The 22,110-nt window shown below is 49.0% G+C and overlaps 1 protein-coding gene across 16 annotated transcripts in view; it reads left to right on the top strand.

The window, feature by feature from the left end:
- NAV2 (neuron navigator 2) overlaps positions 1 to 22,110 on the top strand; it is an 819,601-nt gene that overhangs the window by 736,347 nt on the left and 61,144 nt on the right. For 11 of the 16 annotated variants that reach the window (XM_021085311.1, XM_021085309.1, XM_021085312.1 and 8 more), the window contains 8 exons: positions 2,558 to 2,696; positions 9,114 to 9,405; positions 10,155 to 10,857; positions 14,546 to 15,013; positions 15,695 to 15,760; positions 17,151 to 17,195; positions 19,820 to 19,980; positions 21,376 to 21,564. In XM_021085311.1, the coding sequence (XP_020940970.1) occupies positions 2,558 to 2,696; positions 9,114 to 9,405; positions 10,155 to 10,857; positions 14,546 to 15,013; positions 15,695 to 15,760; positions 17,151 to 17,195; positions 19,820 to 19,980; positions 21,376 to 21,564 (2,063 nt within the window). The remainder of the gene's footprint in view (positions 1 to 2,557; positions 2,697 to 9,113; positions 9,406 to 10,154; positions 10,858 to 14,545; positions 15,014 to 15,694; positions 15,761 to 17,150; positions 17,196 to 19,819; positions 19,981 to 21,375; positions 21,565 to 22,110) is intronic. The other 5 variants (XM_021085305.1, XM_021085303.1, XM_021085316.1 and 2 more) reach the window with 2 other exon arrangements.

The following is a 22,110-nucleotide window of genomic DNA, read 5'->3' as shown; positions in this document are numbered from 1 at the left end:
CACCCTGCCCCATGAGCTCATCCTCAGCAAGCTCCCTTCCTGCCTTTATCCCCCTTCTTGAGAACCATCTCTGTGCATTTCCCCTGCATTTGTGCGGGACCCTCCCGGTGGGCTTGGAGGCTTTGGGAGCCAAATCTGCGAGCCAAAGGCAAAGGCAATGAAACCTGTTTTCATCAGGTTTTCACGAAGCCTCGTCTTCCTGCCTGATCCATAGAGCACAGGCAGGCACCTTGCAGGCTGGTGGAACCATCTGGAACATCCTTTTGATTATGTGGAAGGGTATGGGGTGCTCCTGGCTTTCTGAATCTCCAACACTGTTGTTTGTTTTTGTTTGTTTGTTCTGGTGAGATAGAGTTAGTGTATGATATTGTCTAAGTTCAGGTATACAACAGACTCACAATTTTTAAAGGTTATTCTCTATTTATACTTATTAAAAGGTTGGTTATATTCCCTGTGCTGTACAGTATATCCTTGCAGCTTATTTGTTTTATACGTAGTAGTTTGTACCTCTTAATCCAATACCACTGTCTTGCCCCTCCCTTCTTCCCTCTCCCCACTGGTGACCACTAGTTTGTTCTGTGAGTCTGTTCCTGTTTTGTTATAGTCATTAGTTTATTTTTTTAGATTCCACATATAAGTGATATCTTATGGTATTCGTCTTTCTCTTGCTGACTGACTTAGTGTAGTAACCCATCCCTGTGGCTGCAAATGGGCTGATTTCATTCTTGTTCATGGCTGAGTAACATTCCATTGTACATATGCAACACATCTTCTTAATCTTTCACCTGCTGATGGACATTTAGGTTGCTTCCATGTCTTGGCTATTGTGAATAGTGCTGCTAGGAACGTTGGAATGCATGTATCTTTCTGAATTACTGTTTTTGTTTTTTCAAGTATTGTGAGTCACTCAGGAATGGGATTGTCCTGACACTGGCGTCTCTGAGGCATCAGGCTGCTACTGGGCAGTCCTTTCAGCAAGGCACACTGTCGAGGGTTAAGTCAGTGCTTCATCCCTACACAGCCCTGGATGTAGATACTGGCCCTGCCCCTCCTCCATGTGACATGCCAGCCTCCCGAGGCTAGCCCAGTAAAGAGGGTGGCTCTGGAGTCAGGATGACTGCATCAAGTCATGCTGCATCTCTTCCTGTCTGACTTCGTGCAGGGCATCTTACCTTTCTAAGGCTCAGTTTCTCCGCTTGTACAATAGAAAGACAATACATTTTCCCACTTGATCAAGTAGACCGGTTGTTGGAAGCTTACTTGTAGGCTGCTCAGCTTTGTGCTCCCATGTGTCTAAATTGGCAAGTATTCATTGAGCACCTGCTGTATATCTGCAGCCCTGCAGCCAGATGTGAAAACATGCAACAGGCTTCATAGGGGTGGTGGCAGTACTGTGGGCAGAGGACCAAAGAAGGCCTCTCTGGGGAGGTGACACTTCAGATGAGAAGGAGGCAGGGACAGGTATCCAGGAAGAGGTAAAATAAATGCAGCATCTTGAACATGAAAACCAGAGCCAATGAGTGATGAAGAGCAGCCCAGAGACAGGACTGGATCACAGGGTCCTGAGGGCCAGAGTAGGGAGTTTGGGTTTTAAGTCCCTAAGAAGCCATTGGAGGCTTTTAAGCCATGGAGCATTAGATCTGATTTATATTTCACAAAGATCATTCTGGCTGCTGTGGGGAGAAGGGACAGTTAGGGTGCAGAAGAGGAGCATGGAGCCCAGCTGGCCTGTTGGCAGTGACCTAGGCAGAGATGAAGCCACTGGAACGTTGGGGCACTGGTCCCAGGAGGGTTGTGCCCACTGCGAGGGATGCTGCAAGCAGAGGTGGGAGGACCAGGTGGTGGTGTTGGGAAGGAGGAGGTGGTAGCGGAGGAAAAGAAGAATCACTGGAGATTCGACTTGTGTGGTGGGGGATGCTGGTCTCGGTGGATGTGAGGGTTGAAAAATGAAGAACTCTTATTTCTGACACATCTTGGGAGAGAGAGGAGATAGAAATGCCAGTGGAGCTGACAGGTTTCTGATGACTCTTGCACTTTCCTCCCCTTCGCTAAGTTCCAGGAATGGAGTCCAGAGAATTTGTAGAGCAGCTCTGCTTCCCCTCTGAGCCCCTGGGAAGGAGCCACTGCTGACTCTTTCCTCTGCATCCCTTTTCAGATCCAATCTCTCTCTAGGCCTGGGAGGTAGAGACTGGTCTTTGTAAAGTTCCCAGGATGAGGTTGAGAATAGGGTGGCTGTGTATGTGCTTAGCCACCTCCTGTCAGGGAGGCACCCTCCCTTCAGGGGAGGGTACACATCAGCCACTTCAGCCAACTGCCAGACGGAAACAGATGGATGGCACCCTTGGAGATGAGTCACATTAGAGGCATAAGAGCTTTGTCTGGGCTTTATGACACCAGGAGCCTTTGGGGATGGTCCACGTGTGTGTGTGTGTGTGTGTGTGTGTGTGTGAGTGTGTGTGTGTGTGTGTGTGAGTGTGTGTGTGTGTGTGTGTGTGTATCATCAGGCTGAGCCGGCAGGCGTGAGAGCTCGGCGCTCACTGTGTGTTTGTCTTGGCAGCTGGGATGACAGCAGCTCCGTCAGCAGCGGGATCAGCGACACCATTGACAACTTGAGCACGGATGACATCAACACCAGCTCTTCCATCAGCTCCTATGCCAACACGCCTGCCTCCTCGCGCAAGAACCTGGATGTACAGGTAAGGAGCAGGATCCCTCCCAGACTCCTCCAAGGTCCCTGCTTCTGACCGGGTCCTCTACCTGCAGGGGGAGGGCATCCGGCAGTGGGGCGCTCCATCTGGGAGTGGGAGGCTTGCCTCTCTCACTGTAGTGGCCTTGGTAAAACGATGTTTCCTTTCCGGACCTCAGTTTCATAATCTATTTGGGGAAAGAAAAAAAAAAGATTTTGGAATCAGTTGGCCATTCTTTGCCTGGAGGGTGTCCCCATGGCACTGTGATCCCTCAAGAGATGGGTTTGGGACAAGGCTAAGAGCCCTGGCCCTGGAGACCACTGTGTCCCCACCAGAGGTTAGGACTGTGGGTCACAGCCTCCTGCCAGTGTGTTATACTGGGCCCACAGTCTCACACTCCTTTGGAGCTGGGTTGCATGTTAAGGTTTTTTTTTTTTTTTTAGGGCCACACCCATGGTATATGGAGGTTCCCAGGCTAGGGGTCGAACTGGAGATGTAGCTGCTGGCCTACAGCACGGCCACAGCAACACGGAATCCGAGCTGCATCTGCGACCTACACCACAGCTCACGGCAATGCTAGATCCTTAACCCACTGATTGAGGCCAAGGATCAAACCCATATCCTCATGGATGCTAGTTGGGTTCATTAACCCTGAGCCATGACAGAAACTCCATGAATGCATGTCAAGTTTTTAAAGTGCATTATTTCATGTGAATGTGAGCTTCTGGTTTCTCTTGAAAAACCAGAAGATGTTGCCGCCTTGAGTCTACCCACATGGCAACAACCACCAGATGTCCAGGTGTCCGCCCCTTTGGGACAGGGCACCTGTGCCTTGGGATGCTGACTGGCTGCACCCTCAAATACCTGCCCATCCCCCAATGCCCTTGAGTTTCCAACCCCTGCCTTCAGCTCTGGGGTTGATGTTTCAGATGTGCTTCCAAAGCATTTCCTATGGGCACAGTGACTCGCCCTCACAGCATCCCTTAGTGGTCAGAGAGGGTGGTTCTAACAAGCCCCTTTTACTAGTGGACAATGAAGTGCCATCCTCAGGACTGGTCTCCACATTGGGACTGACCATGCAAGAATGGGTGTCACTGGCATGTGTGGACCAGAATCCTTTTCATGATGGGCCCCTCCCACCTGTAAGGGTAGCTGCCTTGGGTGAACCCATGTGACGGGTGATGGGGACAGTGTCCCAGAGGGACTTTAGGGAGGGCAGCACTGACACGGCCCCATTCTTCCACTCCCTCCTTCCATTATCCACTTCCCCTCTCACTCTGACGGACAGGAGCTGCTTTGGGAATCTCTTTGCTTTCACAGGCCTGAAAAAAAGGATGTGTCAGAGCGGGGGTGTAATTCTGTCCTACAGAAAAGGATACATAGATTGACTGCTTGATGAAATCTGTCAAGTGTTGCCTCTGGCGTTGCCTCTGACTTCTGAAGATTTTCACTTCAGCAAGAATTATTAATTATCATTGGTGAATGAGGGTGGGTTATGGTGGTTGTTAAGAAAATAAACTACCCAAGGAGTTCCCACTGTGGCTTAGCAGGTTGAGACCGACCAGTACCCATGAGAATGAGGGTTCATCCCTGGCCTCGCTCAATGGGTTAAAGATCCTGCATTGCTGCGGCTGTGGCATAGGCCGGCAGCTGCAGCTCTGATTTGACCCCTACGCTGGGAACTTCCATGTGCTGAGACTTCCACCCTAAAAAGCAAAAAAAAAAAAACCCAAAAAAACAAAACCCCAAAGCCACACCACCTGAGTGATCACTGTTTAATTAATTAGGCACAAGTTAGAAATACCCAGCCACACTACGTCCCTACCACTAGCCAAGTGTTATAATGTCCACCATTTTCTTTTCCTGTCAACACTAATTTTTTTTTCAGGACTCATTCTAATGTCAAGGTAACAACAACAACCAAGCTTCTAGACTATTGTTAGACACTGAGCTGGGGAACTGAGAGAGAAGGATCGGCGAGACAGGTAGACAGACAGAATGGGGAGAGAGAGATCTATACATCAGTAGGGTTCTGTCCTCTTTACTTGCAAGATAGGAAGAAGCTTGCCTCTAAGACGCTCAGGGAGCCATCAAAACACTGTTGGAATAAGCTCCTTGTCTTTGTTCCCTTCCTACCAAGCTAGGGTTAGAATCTATTGTCCACACTGATCCAGAGTAAACATCTGGGGTTTACAAATGATATATTTGAATTTGATTAATGCCAAGGCTCCCTCCTCTTTGACCAGCTCTTTGCTTTCATCTAGCAAATGTCACATCTGAAAAGCGTCAAGCATATTACACAATCCTGTCTTTGAATCAAGACCAGAAAGTTAATTTCAAGGGAGGGAAAGGGTTTACTGTGCACTGGGGGGTTTTTTGCTATAAAACCTGAGTTTAAAATATTTAAATGAAAATGAAGCACGTAGGTCTTGGAATAAAATAAGGGTAGACTTATGCCAGGAGTTACTGAGATTCCTACTGAGATTTTTGTTTCTGTTTCTTCAACTGAAACTTTGATTATTCCTTGAAATATTTTATCCTTTTTAAATGATTTTTATTTTTCCCATTAGAGTTGGTTTACAGTGTTCTGTCAATTTTCTACTGTACAGCAAAGTGACCCAGTCTCACACACACACATACACATACATACTTTCATTTTCTCACATTATCCTCCATCATGTTCCATCACAAGTGATTGGATATAGCGCCCTGTGCTGTACAGCAGGATCTCATTGCTTATCCACTCCAAATGCTGAGATGGCTTCTTTGGCATCCCTTTGTTCTTGTCCAGGGAGTGTCTGCAGGTATTTGAATCCACATAAACGGCAGCCTTCTTTCCCGCCTCCCCTAAGCCACTCTGAGGAGCACTAAGGGCCATTACTCCTCTCCCTGCAGTGTCAGGCAGGGGGAAGGTGTGCACTGCCACCTTCCCCAGGGCTCCTTCAGGTCCCCCTCAGTACTGCTTTTCCCGGACAAGCAGGCAGCACAAAGCCTCCAGGCAAGGCATAAAGAGGCAGGAGAGAGTGGCCCAGTGTGTCCCCTGGGAAAGCAGGGTGAGGACAGGTTACCTGCTTAGGTCTTCATATTGGAAAAGCTTCTGAGGAACAGCCAAAAGGAACTGCATCTAAGGGATAGGGGAGCTATTGTCTGGAAGCCTAAGGAACAGGCTCATTGAGCTGAGGGAGATGGGAGGCAGAGTCAAGGGCAAAGCGATCCTTGGGGACAGAAGTCCCCTTTGTCTGTGAGTGACGGTTTCCTCAAGGATGCTGAGAAGCTCAGAGAGGGTCCTCCCTTGGCCACATGGGCCCTGATCCTCAGCATCAGCCTCCGCCCGCTGCATCTCTCTGTGCTGGTCACAGAACCCCCCTGCCTGAGGTCTGACGGCCCCTTGTCCAACTTTCCCCAGGAGACCTGGTGAGTCTGGTTGCCGTGTCAGGGAGAAGGTATGGTCTTTGAAGTCAGGGTTGAGCTCCTAGCCCTGTGACATCTTTGGATAGGCTCAGCCTCTCCCAGCCTCTGCCTCCTCATTCATAAAATCATGGCAGTTAGGCTTATCTTGAAGGGTGAGTGTGAGAGTGCTATAGACAAACTTTATCTACACATGCTTTCTTGGTGCCTAATTCTTAATAGTTGCTCACATGTTTTCATTTCTTTTCTTTCCTCTCCTTTCCTTTTCCCCTTTCTTTCTGCTTTCCTCTGTATAACCTATCCCTCCGCCTCGCTCCTCCATTCTTGTCAGGAGCCAAAAGTTGACTGTTCTTCATATATTTATTTTGTCTATAGTGTCAGAGCATTTTGTCTTTTTTTTTTCCTTTTTGTCTTTTTAGGGCCGCACCCACAGCATATGGATGTTCCCAGACTAGGGGTCCAATCAGAGCTACAGCTGCCGGCCTACACCACAGCCACAGCCACGCCAGATCTGAGCCACCTCTGCAACCTACATCACAATTTACGACAATGCAAGATCCTTAACCCACTGAGCAAGCCCAGTGATCAAACCTGCATCCTCATGGATACTAGCCAGGTTCATTACCACTGAACCACGACGGGAACTCCCATTTTTGTTTTCTTGTCTGTCAAACATAGATACTAGCACAAGTTTAGAGGACTAGATGAGCTAGTAACGTGTGCAGGGGGACACAGTGCCTGACAAGAAAGGTGGCAGGTGATGCTCCTTATTTCTCCTTAATTCCCTCATTACTGGGACTCAAACTTCGGCCAGTTCTGCGTCTCGACCTGCAGGGAATGATATGGGCATGAAGAGGGCAGCATGGCTTCGAAAGGTTTGTGCCCAAGAGCAGGACAGACAAGTACCCTGTTCACCTCAATGCAAGACAAAAATAGGATAAATGACAAAAATAGAATTTTCAGAGGCAGGACCGTTGCTGACAGAAGAGCCACTGTTAAATGAGTCCCTCCACACTGAGCTCATCGAGTCCACCATCAGCTCCCTGGGACACCTGTTACCATCCCTGTTTCCTGCACAAGGTTGCAATCTCAGGGAAGTTCAGTCACGTCCTCCAGAGTCACACAGTGAAGAAGTGGCAGCACTTAGTTCTTAAGCTCGAGTCTGCCAGCCCTGAGCCCATGTTCTCCCCTGTCATCACACCACATGGCAACACCTCACTCCTCTGTGCCTTGGTCCCGCTCCCTTGCTCTCAGAAGATTGGCCTCTCCTCTGCAGTCCCTGAGGAGCCTGGGCCCTTAGGGGAGAGCTCGCCCATCTTCCAGGCCTTAGCAGATCACCTCCCTCCCCCATCATCATCTAAATTGCATCAATGCCTGTATTTCCCTTTCAGATGTCTCACCCTTTTCCATTTATTTGTCAGCTATTTCCCATCCCCGCCTCTGGCATAGCATCACGGACTCCAGGAAGGGTGGGAACCAATCTTACTCACAGATCCTCAGACCCGCTGTGGTGCCTGGCAAACCAGGAGCATGGAGAAAATTCTGGTTGAATACATGGGGAGGTTTAGAGGAAGGAACACTGGCTGAGGCAGTTGGGACACAGAGCGAGTAACATGAGTTTTCGCTCCTCTGTACAAGTGAGATGAAGATAGTCATACTTGCCTGCTTACCATCCTGGATAGGAGGCAGTCGAGATCAGATGAGGTCATTTTGTTCAAGTGTGTTCACTCATTCACTCGTAAACTCGTCAGGCCTGCATTGGGCGCCTGCTGTGGGGATGCCTCTGTCCGTGTCCCTTGCTACGGCTGAACGATGAGCTTCCTGCAGCCCAGAAGCACTTCTGCCCTTCTCTCTCTGGTGCCTGGTACCTAGCAGGAACTTCAGCATATGTTTGAGGAATGACAGAACAACTGAAGGCACCCATGAGGTGGCGGAGGGGGGGAGAGGGAGGCTGTGGAGGTGACAGAGCTGACTGAGCTTGAGCTGCCTGTCTATACGTGGCTTTGGTCCAGTTCAGCCAGTGTATTTCGCTGCTGTTCATACTGCTCTTGGATGACAGGCATCAGGCCAGATTCTTGCCAGCGGGTCACTGTTCCTTCCTTCCTTGCTGGGGGTGCCCACTCCTGGCAGTTGTGTCTCATGGGAGCCGCCCTCAAGTGTGGCTGACCTCCCTTCCCCATTCACTGCACTGCTTCTCCCTCTTGAAACCTCAGACGGGCCCCAAGCCCCAGGGAGGCCCTCAAACCTTTCTGGTTATAGCCTTTCAACTGCGGCAAATCATTAACATCACACTTCTGTCCCCTCCTGGGCTCCACGGCCAGCAGGTCAGGCCTCTTCCAAAGAAAGCTGGCTAATTATATCCCTTGTCTGCACCAGATCCCACAAGAGGAGCAACGCAGTGGCATATAAATCGAGCTGGGGTGGGAGCAGGCACCCTCTGGCTTTTAACATCAGGGGGAAGTGGCTTTTGAGGATTTGCTTCCTCTCAGCCCCTCTCTCTCCCTGATTCGAAGGGAACATGCCGCCGCCCTCGCTGGCTTGCACTTCATGTGTTAGACGGTGGCGCTGTGCTAGATCCGAAGATCTCACTGCCGGTGGAGTGGTGGGGAGCCGGCAGAACAAAGGGACATGGGCTGCGAGGCAGGGAGCTGGGGAGAGACGAGGCTGTCAGAGTTAGAGCGGGCTCTTTGCCAAGGGGCAGAGCTGGTGCCTGCGTTCTTGCCACATCTCCGTCTGCTGGGTCCCTTCCATGGGGTTCTTTCCCTCTTTTTCTTTGGGCCCCTTTTCCTCTCCACCCTCACTCCCTTCTAGGACATACTCAGATTCTTTACTTTCATTGGACCCAACAAATCAGGCTTTCTAACAAGATAACCAGAGGACAAAGGCCCAAACATTATCAAGGAGTCCTCTCTCATCTTCCCCTTAATGTGTCCAGCACATGGACATTTTTGCTCAGGGGTGAGGGGCTCCCTTCACCTGGGGCTCGAGAAGGACTAATTCCGAGGGTCTCCTTCACAGACTGACGCCGAGAAGCACTCGCAGGTGGAGAGGAATTCCCTGTGGTCGGGCGATGATGTCAAGAAGTCAGACGGAGGGTCAGACAGCGGCATAAAGATGGAGCCGGGGTCCAAGTGGAGGCGGAATCCCTCTGACGTGTCTGACGAGTCCGACAAAAGTACGTCCGGCAAGAAGAACCCCGTCATCTCGCAGACGGGCTCGTGGCGGCGGGGCATGACAGCTCAGGTGGGCATCACCATGCCAAGGACGAAGCCGGCGGCCCCGGCAGGCACACTCAAGACCCCGGGAACTGGTGAGTCAGAGGCGCGCACTGTCTCACGTGCCCACGTGTCAGTTTCAAAACCAGAACCGTGGTCACTCCAGCAAGGACTTGATGTTTTTAAGTCCCTGTAAATGTGCAGGTATTTCTTCTTAAGGTTTAGACTCTGCTCATAGCTTTCAGAAAGGTTCATTATCCTTACCTTTTTCCAAGTGGAAGCATGTAAGCATGTGAGCCTCTTAAACTCTGAAGATGGGTTCAGCTGCCGAGGCATGTTGAATTGGTTTAAGCCTGTACTGGGTAAGAGCTAAGATACCCGGTGAAGGCTATTCAAGGGCATACGGTTACGAGCTGTAGCATGTTGAGCTCATGTTGTCTGTGAGGTAAGGCTGTGTATAAAACAAGGGCAAGTGTTTTTGCAGGAAGGTCAAGTACCCCCTGAAATGTTAGGGGCAGCTTTTTAATGGACAGAGGGAGAAAGGTCAATAAAAGGCAAGATTTCTCTCCCAGACATCAGTGATTGGCTGGCTTTGCTTTATTCTGGGTAAATTTAGACTGCTTTGCAAATGAGGAAAATCATTGACATCTCCTAAAAGGCTCACAGTGACAGTGGTAGATGAGATTATCTTTAGCAAAAGCTCTTTCCTCTGTCTCCTAAGGGGACTGCTTTCCCCCAGGAGAAAGCAAACCAGTTCTTTGGAGGAGGGGAGGATTTTAAACAGACTGAGCTGCGTGAACTGGTTTCTGGGTTTGCAGACTAACCTTGTTGATTTCCCTCTTAGGAAAAACCGACGATGCAAAGGTGTCTGAGAAAGGAAGGCTGTCGCCTAAAGCCTCCCAGGTGAAGCGCTCCCCATCTGATGCCGGCCGCAGCAGTGGTGACGAATCTAAGAAGCCCCTGCCCAGCAGCTCTAGGACACCCACCGCCAACACCAACAGCTTTGGGTTCAAGAAGCAGAGTGGCTCCGCCGCTGGCCTGGCCATGATCACAGCCAGCGGAGCCACCGTCACCAGCAGGTCAGCCACACTGGGCAAAATCCCAAAGTCGTCTGCACTTGTTGGTCGGTCCACCGGTCGGAAGACAAGCATGGATGGGGCTCAGAATCAGGACGATGGGTATCTGTCTCTCAGTGCCCGGACAAACTTGCAGTACCGAAGTTTGCCAAGGCCCAGTAAGTCCACCAGCCGGAACGGGGCTGGGAACAGGTCTAGTACCAGCAGCATCGATTCCAACATCAGCAGCAAGTCAGCAGGCCTGCCGGTGCCCAAGCTGAGGGAACCTTCCAAAACAGCACTAGGCAGCTCTCTGCCCGGTCTGGTCAACCAGACTGATAAGGAGAAAGGCATCTCATCCGACAATGAGAGCGTGGCTTCCTGTAACTCAGTGAAGGTGACCCCAGCAGCCCAGCCGGTGTCCAGCGCGGCTCAGGCCACTCTCCAGCCAGGGGCCAAGTACCCCGATGTGGCCTCTCCCACGCTTCGCAGGTAAGTGGGTAAATGGCACTGAGCGGAACTGGAATACACGGAATGTCATCCTGGATTAATAATTTCCTGTTTCTTAATGGAAGCAGCTTCTTTTTTCCTCCACTTCAGTCCTCAGGTGAAGCCGTTTGGTCAGATGCTGCCAGCAGTTTTACAGTCAGCTGCTCATTTTCCCCCACTGGCATACACCTCTGGGATCATTCGTCGTCCTGAGTTTGACCCTAGGTCCACCCTAATTAGCCACCACATAACTTCATTGAATGCTTCTGCCCGCGTTTCCTCATCTGTAAAATGGGGGTGATGTTACCTACCTGAGAGTTCTTGTGACCATTAATCTATGTCACCATATCTGACCCATAATAAATATTCAGTAAAGTTAGCTATTATTGAAGATGAGAGCCTATTATACCCTTAAATCTGGAAAGGGAGCTCAAAGTAAACAGACAGTTTTTTTTAATCTCTGGCTCAGATTCCTCATCATTATGCCAGACAGTGATCACGGCCAGATCTTTTTCCCAAATAGTCTAATATCCCCTGCATACTTTTTTATACTGCATGCATAATTCCAAATTAGTCCCTAAAATTTTAGCTTCCTAAAAAAAAAAAACTCTTAAAGCACAAGTGTTTCTGAAAAAGAGAAATTCATTTCCTATTACCTTAAAAAGGCATTTTCCCACATTTGCATACTGGGGAGAAATTTGTGCATGAAAATGTGATTATTCACTTTTTCTAACAGCTTCTTTTCAGTTTACAACTTTTACCTCTTCATAGTATCTCCTTTAATAGCCACTGGACCATCCTCAAAACTGCAGCTGCACAGGGCAGAATTCATCCTACCTACCCAGGAAACTCCTTGTCGTAGGAAAGCGCCAGTCCCAAAGATAGAAACTTTAGCAGTGAAAAAAATAAAAATTGTGTGCATATGTACATATTTGGGGATGAACAGGAATGTTTGCAAAGACTTCAGAAGCAGCATTCCACATGAAAGGTATAATGAAGCAGTTCACTGTGCTTTGTCTAGACTTGATTATTAGAATTTCAGTAATGATTATTTTTTCAAGGGCAGGTCCTATTGGGCTGCACTTTGTTGTTTTAACAGGTTGCCTTGTAAATGAAAATTTTCTCTGCTTCTTGCCTCAAGTCTTATATGTAATATTCGCTCTTTGGTATTATAGATTTCCTTTAGTAACTACAAAGGCATTTTACTAGACCCTTAGGCTAGTGTAATAGAATACTTGAAAATGCAAGCAGCCTCTTAGGCTCTGCATTGAGCACCTTTCAGCCCATTCCTGGCAATTACATTTTTCCTAAATCGTTAAGGTGTTCTGAATTCCCTCCCGTGTATCAGTATGGAGAAGAGGACTCTTAGGTGAAGTGTGATTGCTCCCTTGAAATGGTTTGAAGGACTAACAGACAATAGATTGGGCTTTCTCTGTGTAGTTACATGTAGGATGAATAATAATGCCTAAAAAGTCAGAAAAAGGTAGATTATGAGACTGATGCACTGCCTACTGCACTAAGGAGGCAACTAGAAGAAGGTGGATTAGCTTTTGGTTTCATAACAACTGGAAGTACTTAGCAATGGTGCCAGTTAGCATGTGGAGTAGGGTAGTGAGGTCCCCATCACTGGAAGTATGTAAGCACTCTCAAGCCAAGATTCTACAACAGGATAGTTCTTTCTCTATCACCAGGCAAAAAGTGTTCCTTATCTGTCACCAGACATTGTGGTGAAGGTTAATAATGTGTTCACTTATTTATTTTGATAATACTTGAAATATCTAAGGATTGTTTAGAGGACAGAAACCAAACACATTACTTTGGGTAGCCAGATGACAGGAAAACCTGCTTATCATAATATGATAATATGTAGTAGTATCTTCTCTTCAGAGATGCTTGTTCCATAGGGTTTTTAAATTTGTTTATGCTGGAGTATAGCTGATTTACAATGTGGTGTTAGTTGAAGGTGTACAGCAAAATAATTCAGTTATACATATACATATATCCATTCTTTTTCAGATTATTTTCCCATATAGCTTATTACAGAAAATTGAGTAGACTTCCCTGTGCTATACAGTAGGTCCTTATTGATTATCTACTTTATATGTATAGTCGTATGTATCTGTTAATTCCAAACTCCTACTTTATCCCTCCCCACTGTGTTTCCCCTTTGGTAACCATAAGTTTGTTTTCCAAGTCTGTGAATCTGTTTCTATTTTGTAAATGAGTTCATTGGTATCTCTTCTTTTCTCTTTTTTTTTTTTTTTTCGATTCTACACATAGGTGATATCATATGATATTTGTCTTGACTTACCTCACTTAGTATGATAATCTCTGTGTCCATCCATGTTGCTGCAAATGGCACTATTCCATTCTTTTTATGGCTTAAGTAATATTGCATTGTGGGTATGTACCACACATTCTTTATCCAGTCTTCTGTGGATGGGCATTTGGTTTACGTCCCATGTCTTGGCTATTGTAAATAGTGCTGCAGTGAATATTGGGTGCATGTATCTTTTTATATTATGGTTTTCTCTGGATATATGCCCAGGAGTGGATCATATGGTAGTTCTATTTTTATTTTTTTAAGGGACCCCCATAATGTCCTCTATAGTGGTTGCACCAATTTACATTCCCCACCCCCCGCCACAGTGTAGGAGGGCTCCCTTTTCTCCACACCTTCTCCAGCATTCTTTGTAGAGTTTTTGATGATGGCTCTTCTGACTGGTGTGAAGTGATACCTCATTGTGGTTTTGATGTGCAGTTCTCTAATAGGGATGTTGAGCACCTTTTCATGTGCCTTTTGTCCATCTGTATCCATCAGAGTTTTAGTGGATAGAATGAAGCCCTTACATTACTAGAGCATGAACTTTAAGACCTTTGACTTTAAGACAATTTCTCCATCCTACTCTCTAGCCCTCTGTCAAGAGAAGAGGGAATCGTGTGCCATTCCCTGTATTCTGATAGCACGTTTTTGGTCCTGGGCAGTGGAGGAGATGACAGGGAAAAGCATTTGTGTGTGACTGTCACAGAGACACAGTTCACACACAGACTGTCTGGTCTGACACCTTGTGAATGTATCACTGGGTTTTGTGTGTATCACTGGGAAGTACTGGTTCTCTGGCTCTAAACGACGCATCTTCCAGGCTAGGCTTCCATGTGACAATAAATCTGTGAAGATACATTGCCCAGGCCACCTCCAGATCTAGACTCCTGTTCCTGATTATACATGTTTGCCTAGAGATCAAAGAAACCAAATCCTTTGGAACTGAACTGTCATAAATGGAGTGCCTGCTTTGTGCTGGGGGTCATGGATACAGAGGTGATTAAGACACAGCCCTTTTCCCTCTAGCTGTTTCCTGGGCAAGGGCAATTTTCTAGTTACTTCATTTATGGAAGGAAAAAGGAAGCAAGATCTTGGACCAGCGAGGGATAGGCCTGGAGAAAATTACTCCCCATCTCCCTTTTGGCTCAGATCCAGGGTCTCAGCTGCAGCCTGGAACATGAAGGTGAAGCCTTTGCAACACCAGGGCTCAGGCCCACTGTGTGGCAGCCTTTCCCAGTGGAGCCATTTCAGTAAGAAGGATCATGCCCCCACCCCAGGGACTCTGGCTGGCACTGTGCCCCACCTTCCTCTAACAACCCACCCTTGGCCTTGGGTGTTCAACCCACACAACCCTTTGTCTCTTCACAGACTCTTTGGTGGGAAGCCTGCCAAGCAAGTGCCCATCGCCACAGCCGAAAACATGAAAAACTCAGTGGTCATCTCCAACCCTCATGCCACCTTGAGCCAGCCAGGTAACTTAGAGTCCCCCTCGGGCAGCGGCGTCCTGAGCAGCGGGAGCAGCAGCCCTCTCTACAGTAAGAATGTGGACAGCACCCAGTCCCCTCTAGCCTCCAGCCCCAGTTCCGCCCACTCGGGCCCCTCCAACAGCCTCACCTGGGGCACCAACGCCAGCAGCTCCTCGGCCGTCAGCAAGGATGGCCTGGGCTTCCAGTCGGTCAGCAGCCTCCACACCAGCTGCGAGTCCATTGACATCTCCCTCGGCAGCGGAGGGGCACTGAGTCACAACTCCTCCACCGGCCTCCTCGCCTCCTCCAAGGACGATGCCCTTACCCCCTTTGTCAGAACCAACAGTGTGAAGACCACACTGTCTGAAAGGTTGGTGCCGTGCGCTTGGCTGCCTTTACCTCCCCAAAGACGCCCTTTCAAGAGCCAGAAGATTACGTTAGGAAGCCCAGAGGTGAATTCACCTTGGCTACAAGATTTCTCTCTGATCACTGCCATCTTTCCACGGGGCAGCCAGTTTGGGGGTGGAGTTAAGCCCGGCTCTGCTTCCTCTTATCTTTCTCATTGTGGTTATTCTTAGTGCGCGGAGCGGCTAGAAGTCTCAGGGGGCAGATGTCATACTTCCATGCAAAACGGCTTTCCGCCTTTGAGGTCCTTCCATTTTACTATGCTTGTTTGTCCACTGCGTCTTTCTCCACCCCTCGTGGTTGCGCAGGCGCAGTAGGTGGCGGCGGCAGCCTTGGAGCGTGGGGGGCGGGGTACCCCTTAAGCAGCTAAGCAGATGCGCTGGTCCTCGGGGCCAACACCGTCTTACCGAAGGGCTGCGGGCCAGTGTGATGGAAAATCAGGAAACCAGAATGGTCCTCAGAGCTCTGAGTCTCACTGCAGAAGTGAGCGATACGTGTCCGTTTTCTCCATGTGGGGAAGAGAGCCAGTATCAGCACTGGGCGTGAAAAGAATGTTCTAGTCGTTGTGTATAACAACCCCCCACCCCACCCCCTTCTTTCCCATCTAATATTCCTTCTCTTGTTTTCCACCTGCCTGGACCTCTAGCCCTCTCTCTTCCCCTGCCGCTAGCCCTAAGTTCTGCAGAAGTACTCTGCCCAGGAAACAGGACAGGTAATGATATCGTAGCCTGGAGACCCCACCGAGCCTCCTAGCTTCCTCTGCTTCCCCTGTGTCAAGCCAGATGTTTTGTGTGAGGCTGTTGGCCTGCGGCTGCCGCTTGTGTTCGTGGCCCCGGTGTACACTGTGATCCCCGCCCCCCTTCCCCCTCCCCAGACATGCCAGTGAGGGTCTGTTCCGCTGTCCACAAGCTCAGGAAGGGGTGGAGTGCAGCCCTCCCCGCCTTTCCCTCAAACCTGCCACCTGACGTGGGGCGGCAGAAGCTCTCCCTTGCATCTCAGCCTCCTTGTGGCATGCTCCCGCCTCCCAGCTTCCCCCTTTCTCCCCTCCCCCTCCCCGCCCAGCAGCGATCTCCCACCCACCGTGAGGCTTGGCCCCCACCTTTGTCTCCCCAACCCCGCTCCCCACCTCCCCACGCAGCTGGCGCTTCTCCCTCTCCAAGGCCTCTGCTGCAGCTTGGCGCTACGTCTCGCAGGCGCTTGTGCTCCATGTGCCCATTTCCTGAAATGATAAGACTCTGTGGAGTGTTGAGGCTTGACACACACGAAGAGGCTTGTTGGCCCCCCAGCTGCCCTGTGGGTGGGCCTCTGAGATAGACATTGACCTTACATTTGTGGGGGAGCCGCTGGCTTGGCCAAACATAAAAAGCAGATGTTGTTTCATGCTAGGAAAATTTTTTAAAAATTAATGAAAACCCACTTCACCCCGTCAACAGCAAAAACTTTTGTTTTTGGCAGACTCGAAGACCAAGGCTTTAAACCTTGCTCTTTGGAAACCTGAATGCCTTGACTTTTATCAGCCGGCAGGTTATAACACGCTGGGCCCCTGCCCAGGGCCCAGCTCCTAGCTACGCCCAATGAGGGCCTCGAAAACTGAGAGGGACCTGGAATTCCCTTGTTCCAGATGAATTCCAAATATGCAGACTGCTGGCCTCTTGAAACCCTCCGAGTCCCTTGTCTCACTTGAAGTCATCGCCAGTGGCCCTTGGGGGTGGGCCGGAGCTAGTTAGGGCTGCAGGAAGCCTGGCATCTCCCTCTCCGAGAAGCAGTGGCGGGCCAGATGGGCGATTGGGCCGCCGAAGGCATGGGCTCTACGTCAAGGTGGGGGCAGCCCCTGAGTTTCGCTTTGACCCCGTTTGGAAAAGGAGGAGCCGCTGGGGCTGAGTGGCTCAGGCCTCCTGGTGACGGGGCTAGAGGGTGCCCGGGTGTGCGCGCGCGGCCTGGGTCTCCTTCCTTCCCCGTGGCTGTGGCTGTGTTGCATGCAGTGGAGCTCCCTGGTGAAGTGAGTCTCTTCCTCCAGATCCTCCTTAGCCTTCCCCTCCTCACATTGCCTGCTTCCCTTGTGCTTCTCTGAGGTTCTCATGTTTGTTTTAACTTTCCTACAGTGACCCGCACCTTGATAGGAATACTTTGCCTAAAAAAGGACTCAGGTATCTGTGTTTCCTCCTTGCATCCATGCCATCTGGTGTGGCTCTGGGGCTTGGCTGTGTGACCCTCTCATGGCTGGTGGGGGTGCGGGCTGGGCTGGGGTTCCCGCTTTGGCCACTGCAGCAGGACCCTTTGGATGACGGCTCCGCTCGCAACCCTCTCGTTCTCATCTCTCCATCTGTCGGCTTATGTGCTTGAGCAGAGGCTGTGCTCCTGCAGGCTTCCTGTGGTCTGATCATCTCATGACAACCATCCCGAGCAAGCCCGGAGAGCATTACTGCTGCCTCTGGGGCCAGTGGGTTTACTCGCTCATCACTTCGCCATGACCATTCTGTTCACGGGGCTGTCTTCCAAGAGAAAGGACGTGACTTGTAGCATGTTGATTTATCAGCCAGGACACGAGCAGAGGGGAGAAATATCCACCACCTCCCTCCCGATTTGAAGACATTTAACTTTTCGGCTCATAGGAAATTGCCAAAGACAGATGCTTTGCACTTGTCTATATATTCTAATCAAACATCCTGTCAGTTTTCCATGCTCAAGACATGGGTGTGATCAGTTTTTGGTGTAAAGGGGAAAAAAAAGACGACACGGAGCGAATGTCCTTTCATTCACTCTAAGACTTGGCTTGTTTTTGGCACTGGTCCTGGTGAAACAAGATGCTCTAAGTCCCATTGCTCACCCCATCCACCTCACTTTGCCAACCAGAGGAACTTCAGTTCTAACGCCTGCCCCATGATCTTAATGTCTACGGTTGCGGCTGTCATTCCTCCTGCTCTAAACACCTCATTCTTTATAGCATCGGCTTCACCCTGCACTAAGCATTCAGTGCTTTCGCAAACATGGAACTTGGAATGAAATGTTTCGTTGCTGTCATGTATGTCTGTAGTTAATAACCAGCAGCTCTTAAGGCTGAGAGCCTTTTGAACAGTAACAGGAGGTAGGTATCAATGCTTCCTTTCAATAGGAGTTCCGAGTAAAGCCAAATCTAAAAATCTGAAAATGAAAGTATTGGAAAGGCCCCCAACAGATGTCCCAAGGGAGGAAGGTCAGCACAGGGGCCTTAGAGCGGGGAGCAGTGAGGCCTTTTGAATTTAGCAGTTTTCATTATGCCTGAAAGGGCTGCTGGTCGGCACCCAGGCTAATGCTTAAATCATGGCCACTCTTTTTTTCTTTTCTGTTGTTTTCCTTTTTTGGCCGCCCTGAGGCATATGGAGTTCCCAGGCCAGGGATCAGATCCAAGCCACAGTTGCAACCTATGCTGGATCCTTGACCCACTGTGCTGGGTGGGGCATTAAACCTGCCTCCCAGCGCTGCAGAGACACCACCGATCCTCTTGCACCACAGTGGGAACAAGTCATGGCCTCTCTTAACATGAGTTTGACATGGATACTCCACTGTTGCCCCAAGAGGAAGCTCACATCTTTGAATATTAACATTTCGAAATGCTGTGTATATTTCTGGAACAGATCTATCCTATGAAAAGTGTGTAGCTCTGGCTTTTAAACATTGTTTTTTAAATAAATTGAGACTAGGGATATGTGACAAGCCATCCTCAGACAAGTGGTGTGACCCACAAACTCCAACTATGTAAAAACATGAAGGCAGAAACATTCTTATACTCTTATGCTCCCTCTCACTGTGACTCCCTTTCTAGCTCATCCCTTCCAGACACACACATCCAATACCGACACACCGGCAAGTCCTCATACTCAGTCAAAAGAACCTCTCCATTTCTGTAATCAGTAGTCACCCCGTGGTAATCTGTTTGTAAATCCAAAGTGCTCTGGCCACTTGGCACTTGAGAAATTCGAGATGCTGCCTATGGGCATAATGAGAAGAGCTTAGATTTTAGAATCAGACAAATATGGATCGAAATCTCGGCATCCTAACCTCTCCTGAAACTGAAATGGGATTAACAGCGTCTGCTTTGCTGGGAGGATCCGAGGCTTTCAGGGAGATAATGTCTGTAAAGGCACTGGGTCCTTTGGAGACATTCAGTGCATCCTTATGAAATGTGTTTCGGAATAAATGAGGAGGTGGATGCATGACTTCTGCAGACCCTCTCCTGTGCGAAGCCCAGTGATTTGGGGGTCCCTGTGTGAAGACTGGTTTCTGCCCTGTTGCAGCAACTACTGTCAGCACCGGTCTCCTCACACCTTCCTTTACGTGTCTGGTTTCTGATACTCTGTGATTCATGGCCACTGATTCGCGCTCCAGGATGTAGATGCCATGAGCTATCTAATTAAAACTTCCTCAGAGCTCTGACAGCAGCTTGTTTTGTTGCTTCAGTCCTGTCAAGATGGGGGCTTTGAAATGACACTGTCATGAATCAACATGTTACAGATACGCCCATGGAAGGTTCCTTTGAGCATTTACCAATCTCGTTCCCCTGATGCAATTCCCTCCAAACTGAAAGGAACTGAGATTTTCCCCAAAGACAGCCAAGTAGCAAAAAAGATTTTGAGAAACTCTGAGTTTCAGAATGTATAGCGATTTGATTTTTCAAACATCATCTTTGGAATACATATAATATATATATATATATATATATCATCAGCCCCTGGGAGCACATTTTCCTAAGTGTGGTTCGTAGTTCATCCTGGCCTGATTTCTGTCTGTCCAGGTATACCCCCACCTCCCAGCTTCGCACGCAAGAAGACGCGAAAGAATGGTTACGGTCCCGCTCTGCAGGAGGCCTGCAGGACACCGCCGCCAATTCTCCCTTCTCCTCTGGCTCCAGTGTAACTTCTCCCTCCGGAACAAGATTCAACTTTTCTCAGCTCGGTGAGTAGCCCCTCGGCACTAGCTGTGGCGATCACCACCTTAGGGCTGAGGGTATCTTGCATTTTGAAAGTGACATGTGGTCACATCGCTCTTCGTTATCTGAGCACCCCGAAGCAGTGTAGCTTGATTACAGGAGATTGATGGCAAAAGAAAATAGAAATGTGTTTTTGGTTCTCGAATCAGTCGTGTTCTCTCCGTGGTGGGTAGAGGTAGGGTTATAGCAAAGAGCAAACCATCCCATGGAATGAAAACAGTGTATTCTAAGATCTCTGAAGAAGTAGGTTTTATGGCATATCCCATGTTTGGTCATCGTCATTGCTTTATTAAACTGGAAGTAAAGCCCAGGTTTTGATTGAACAAGTGTTCTTGGAAATGCCTACTGGTGACATAATGCTTTGACTGGCACAGTGAGGAAAGGAAATGAATTTGTATCAGGGTCCCTGCTGATATGTCAGTGGATGCTTTTTTAGAGAAACAGACGCCCACACAGACTCATGAATAAGGTAAGAGACAACAGCCCAAAGCTTTATAGGAAACCATGTAAAAACTGAATATGATCAGATAGCGAGTGCAAGATACAGTTAGAACAAAGAAAGAACAGCCCTGGCTGGAATGACTGGGCAAGGTTACACAAGGGTAATAGGATAAGAGCTATGCCTTCCAAGAGTAGTTAGAGAGGGAAATATTTTTTCCAGTCTCCTTTTGTTCTTTAGAGAGGCAGCCTTTTCTGATGATTGTGAATAATAAACTCTCTTTAAGGATAGGTGTGGCTTGTAAACAAGGCTTAACTTTTCACTTTTAATGAACTGAGTGGATACTTCGCGAACAGTCTGCATTTCTGAAATGGACACCATTTTAATAGGAAAGCCAGTTTTGGCTAAGGTGGATGCACCCCCCCCCCTTTGCACTGAAGCTCTGTAGGCATCATTATGAAATCTTCCCCATCTGAGACAGTGAGACCCACGTACATGTTATTCTTCCCCAGCTGTAATGCTTTGAGGCCGGAGTTTCTTGTCATGCACAAATGCTTCCCATCTGATCAAAAGCCCGGTTGGACTATTTTGGGCTTTTGGCTTTAGGGAGAATTGTTCCAGATGAGCCCAGAGAGTAATTAGCTCATGCCTGGAAGGTGACACTAGCTTGTCCGAACGTGCCAAGTTGGAAAGCTGAGGCCCAGAGCCTCGCTTTGGAACTGACCCACCTTTCCTCCCTTATTTTTAGCTGTAAGTGTGTTACTCAAACGCTGGTGTGACTACCTTTGAGAAGAGGCAAGGGAGAGAAGCTGACAGGGACGGAGATGGCTGAGTGTAGGCTGTCTCCTCTGCGCCGCCCCCCCATCAGGATTTGAACGGGGACGTGAACTTCCAACCTTTTGATTGACTCCTTTCCTTCCAGCGAGTCCCACCACCGTCACCCAGATGAGCTTGTCCAACCCAACCATGCTGAGGACCCACAGCCTCTCCAATGCCGACGGGCAGTATGACCCGTACACGGACAGCCGCTTCCGGAATAGCTCCATGTCCCTGGATGAGAAGAGCAGAACCATGAGCCGCTCGGGCTCATTCCGGGATGGGTTTGAAGAAGGTAAGCAAGCAGGGAGATTCCCCTTCTCAAGCTATACCAAGTGATTAATGGTCCCCTCTACCGAGTTGACTTTGTTGACCTAAGAGCCCACCTGGATGAGGTCCCAGCTCACCCACATACTCTAGGGGTGGGGCTTTGAATAGTAGGGTCTGACTCAGTTACCCTGGCAGGACTTTATCAAAGAGGCTGCTGACAAAACCCTGGTGAACCCTGGAATTGACCAAGTTCCACTCGCAAGCTTCTCTTGGACCTGGGCCCTCGCTTCTTGGCATGGGCCTCCATCGTGGGCGCACCATCTTGGAAGAGCCAGTTACTGGAGTATTCATTTCCCTGTCCCAGTGCACCTGCATGGCTTTGGGGGGCTGGGGGCAGAGTGCCTCTCCACTTTTTTTTTGCTCCAGAATTTTCTATGTCTTTTCTCAAGTAGCAATTCTTTTTAAGTTTATTGCATTCAGTTATGCCCTTTTCCTTCTTTGCTTGTTAATTGAGAATATTTGAGATTGGATTTTTCTGGATTATTTATTGTAATTAGAATTTGGGGAGAAA

The sequence above is a fragment of the Sus scrofa genome, chromosome 2 (assembly GCF_000003025.6).
Source record: "Sus scrofa isolate TJ Tabasco breed Duroc chromosome 2, Sscrofa11.1, whole genome shotgun sequence".
In the NCBI taxonomy this organism is placed as follows: domain Eukaryota; kingdom Metazoa; phylum Chordata; class Mammalia; order Artiodactyla; family Suidae; genus Sus; species Sus scrofa.
The sequence above is the reverse complement of the archived record's forward strand: the minus strand, read 5'-3'. Positions and strand labels throughout refer to the sequence as shown.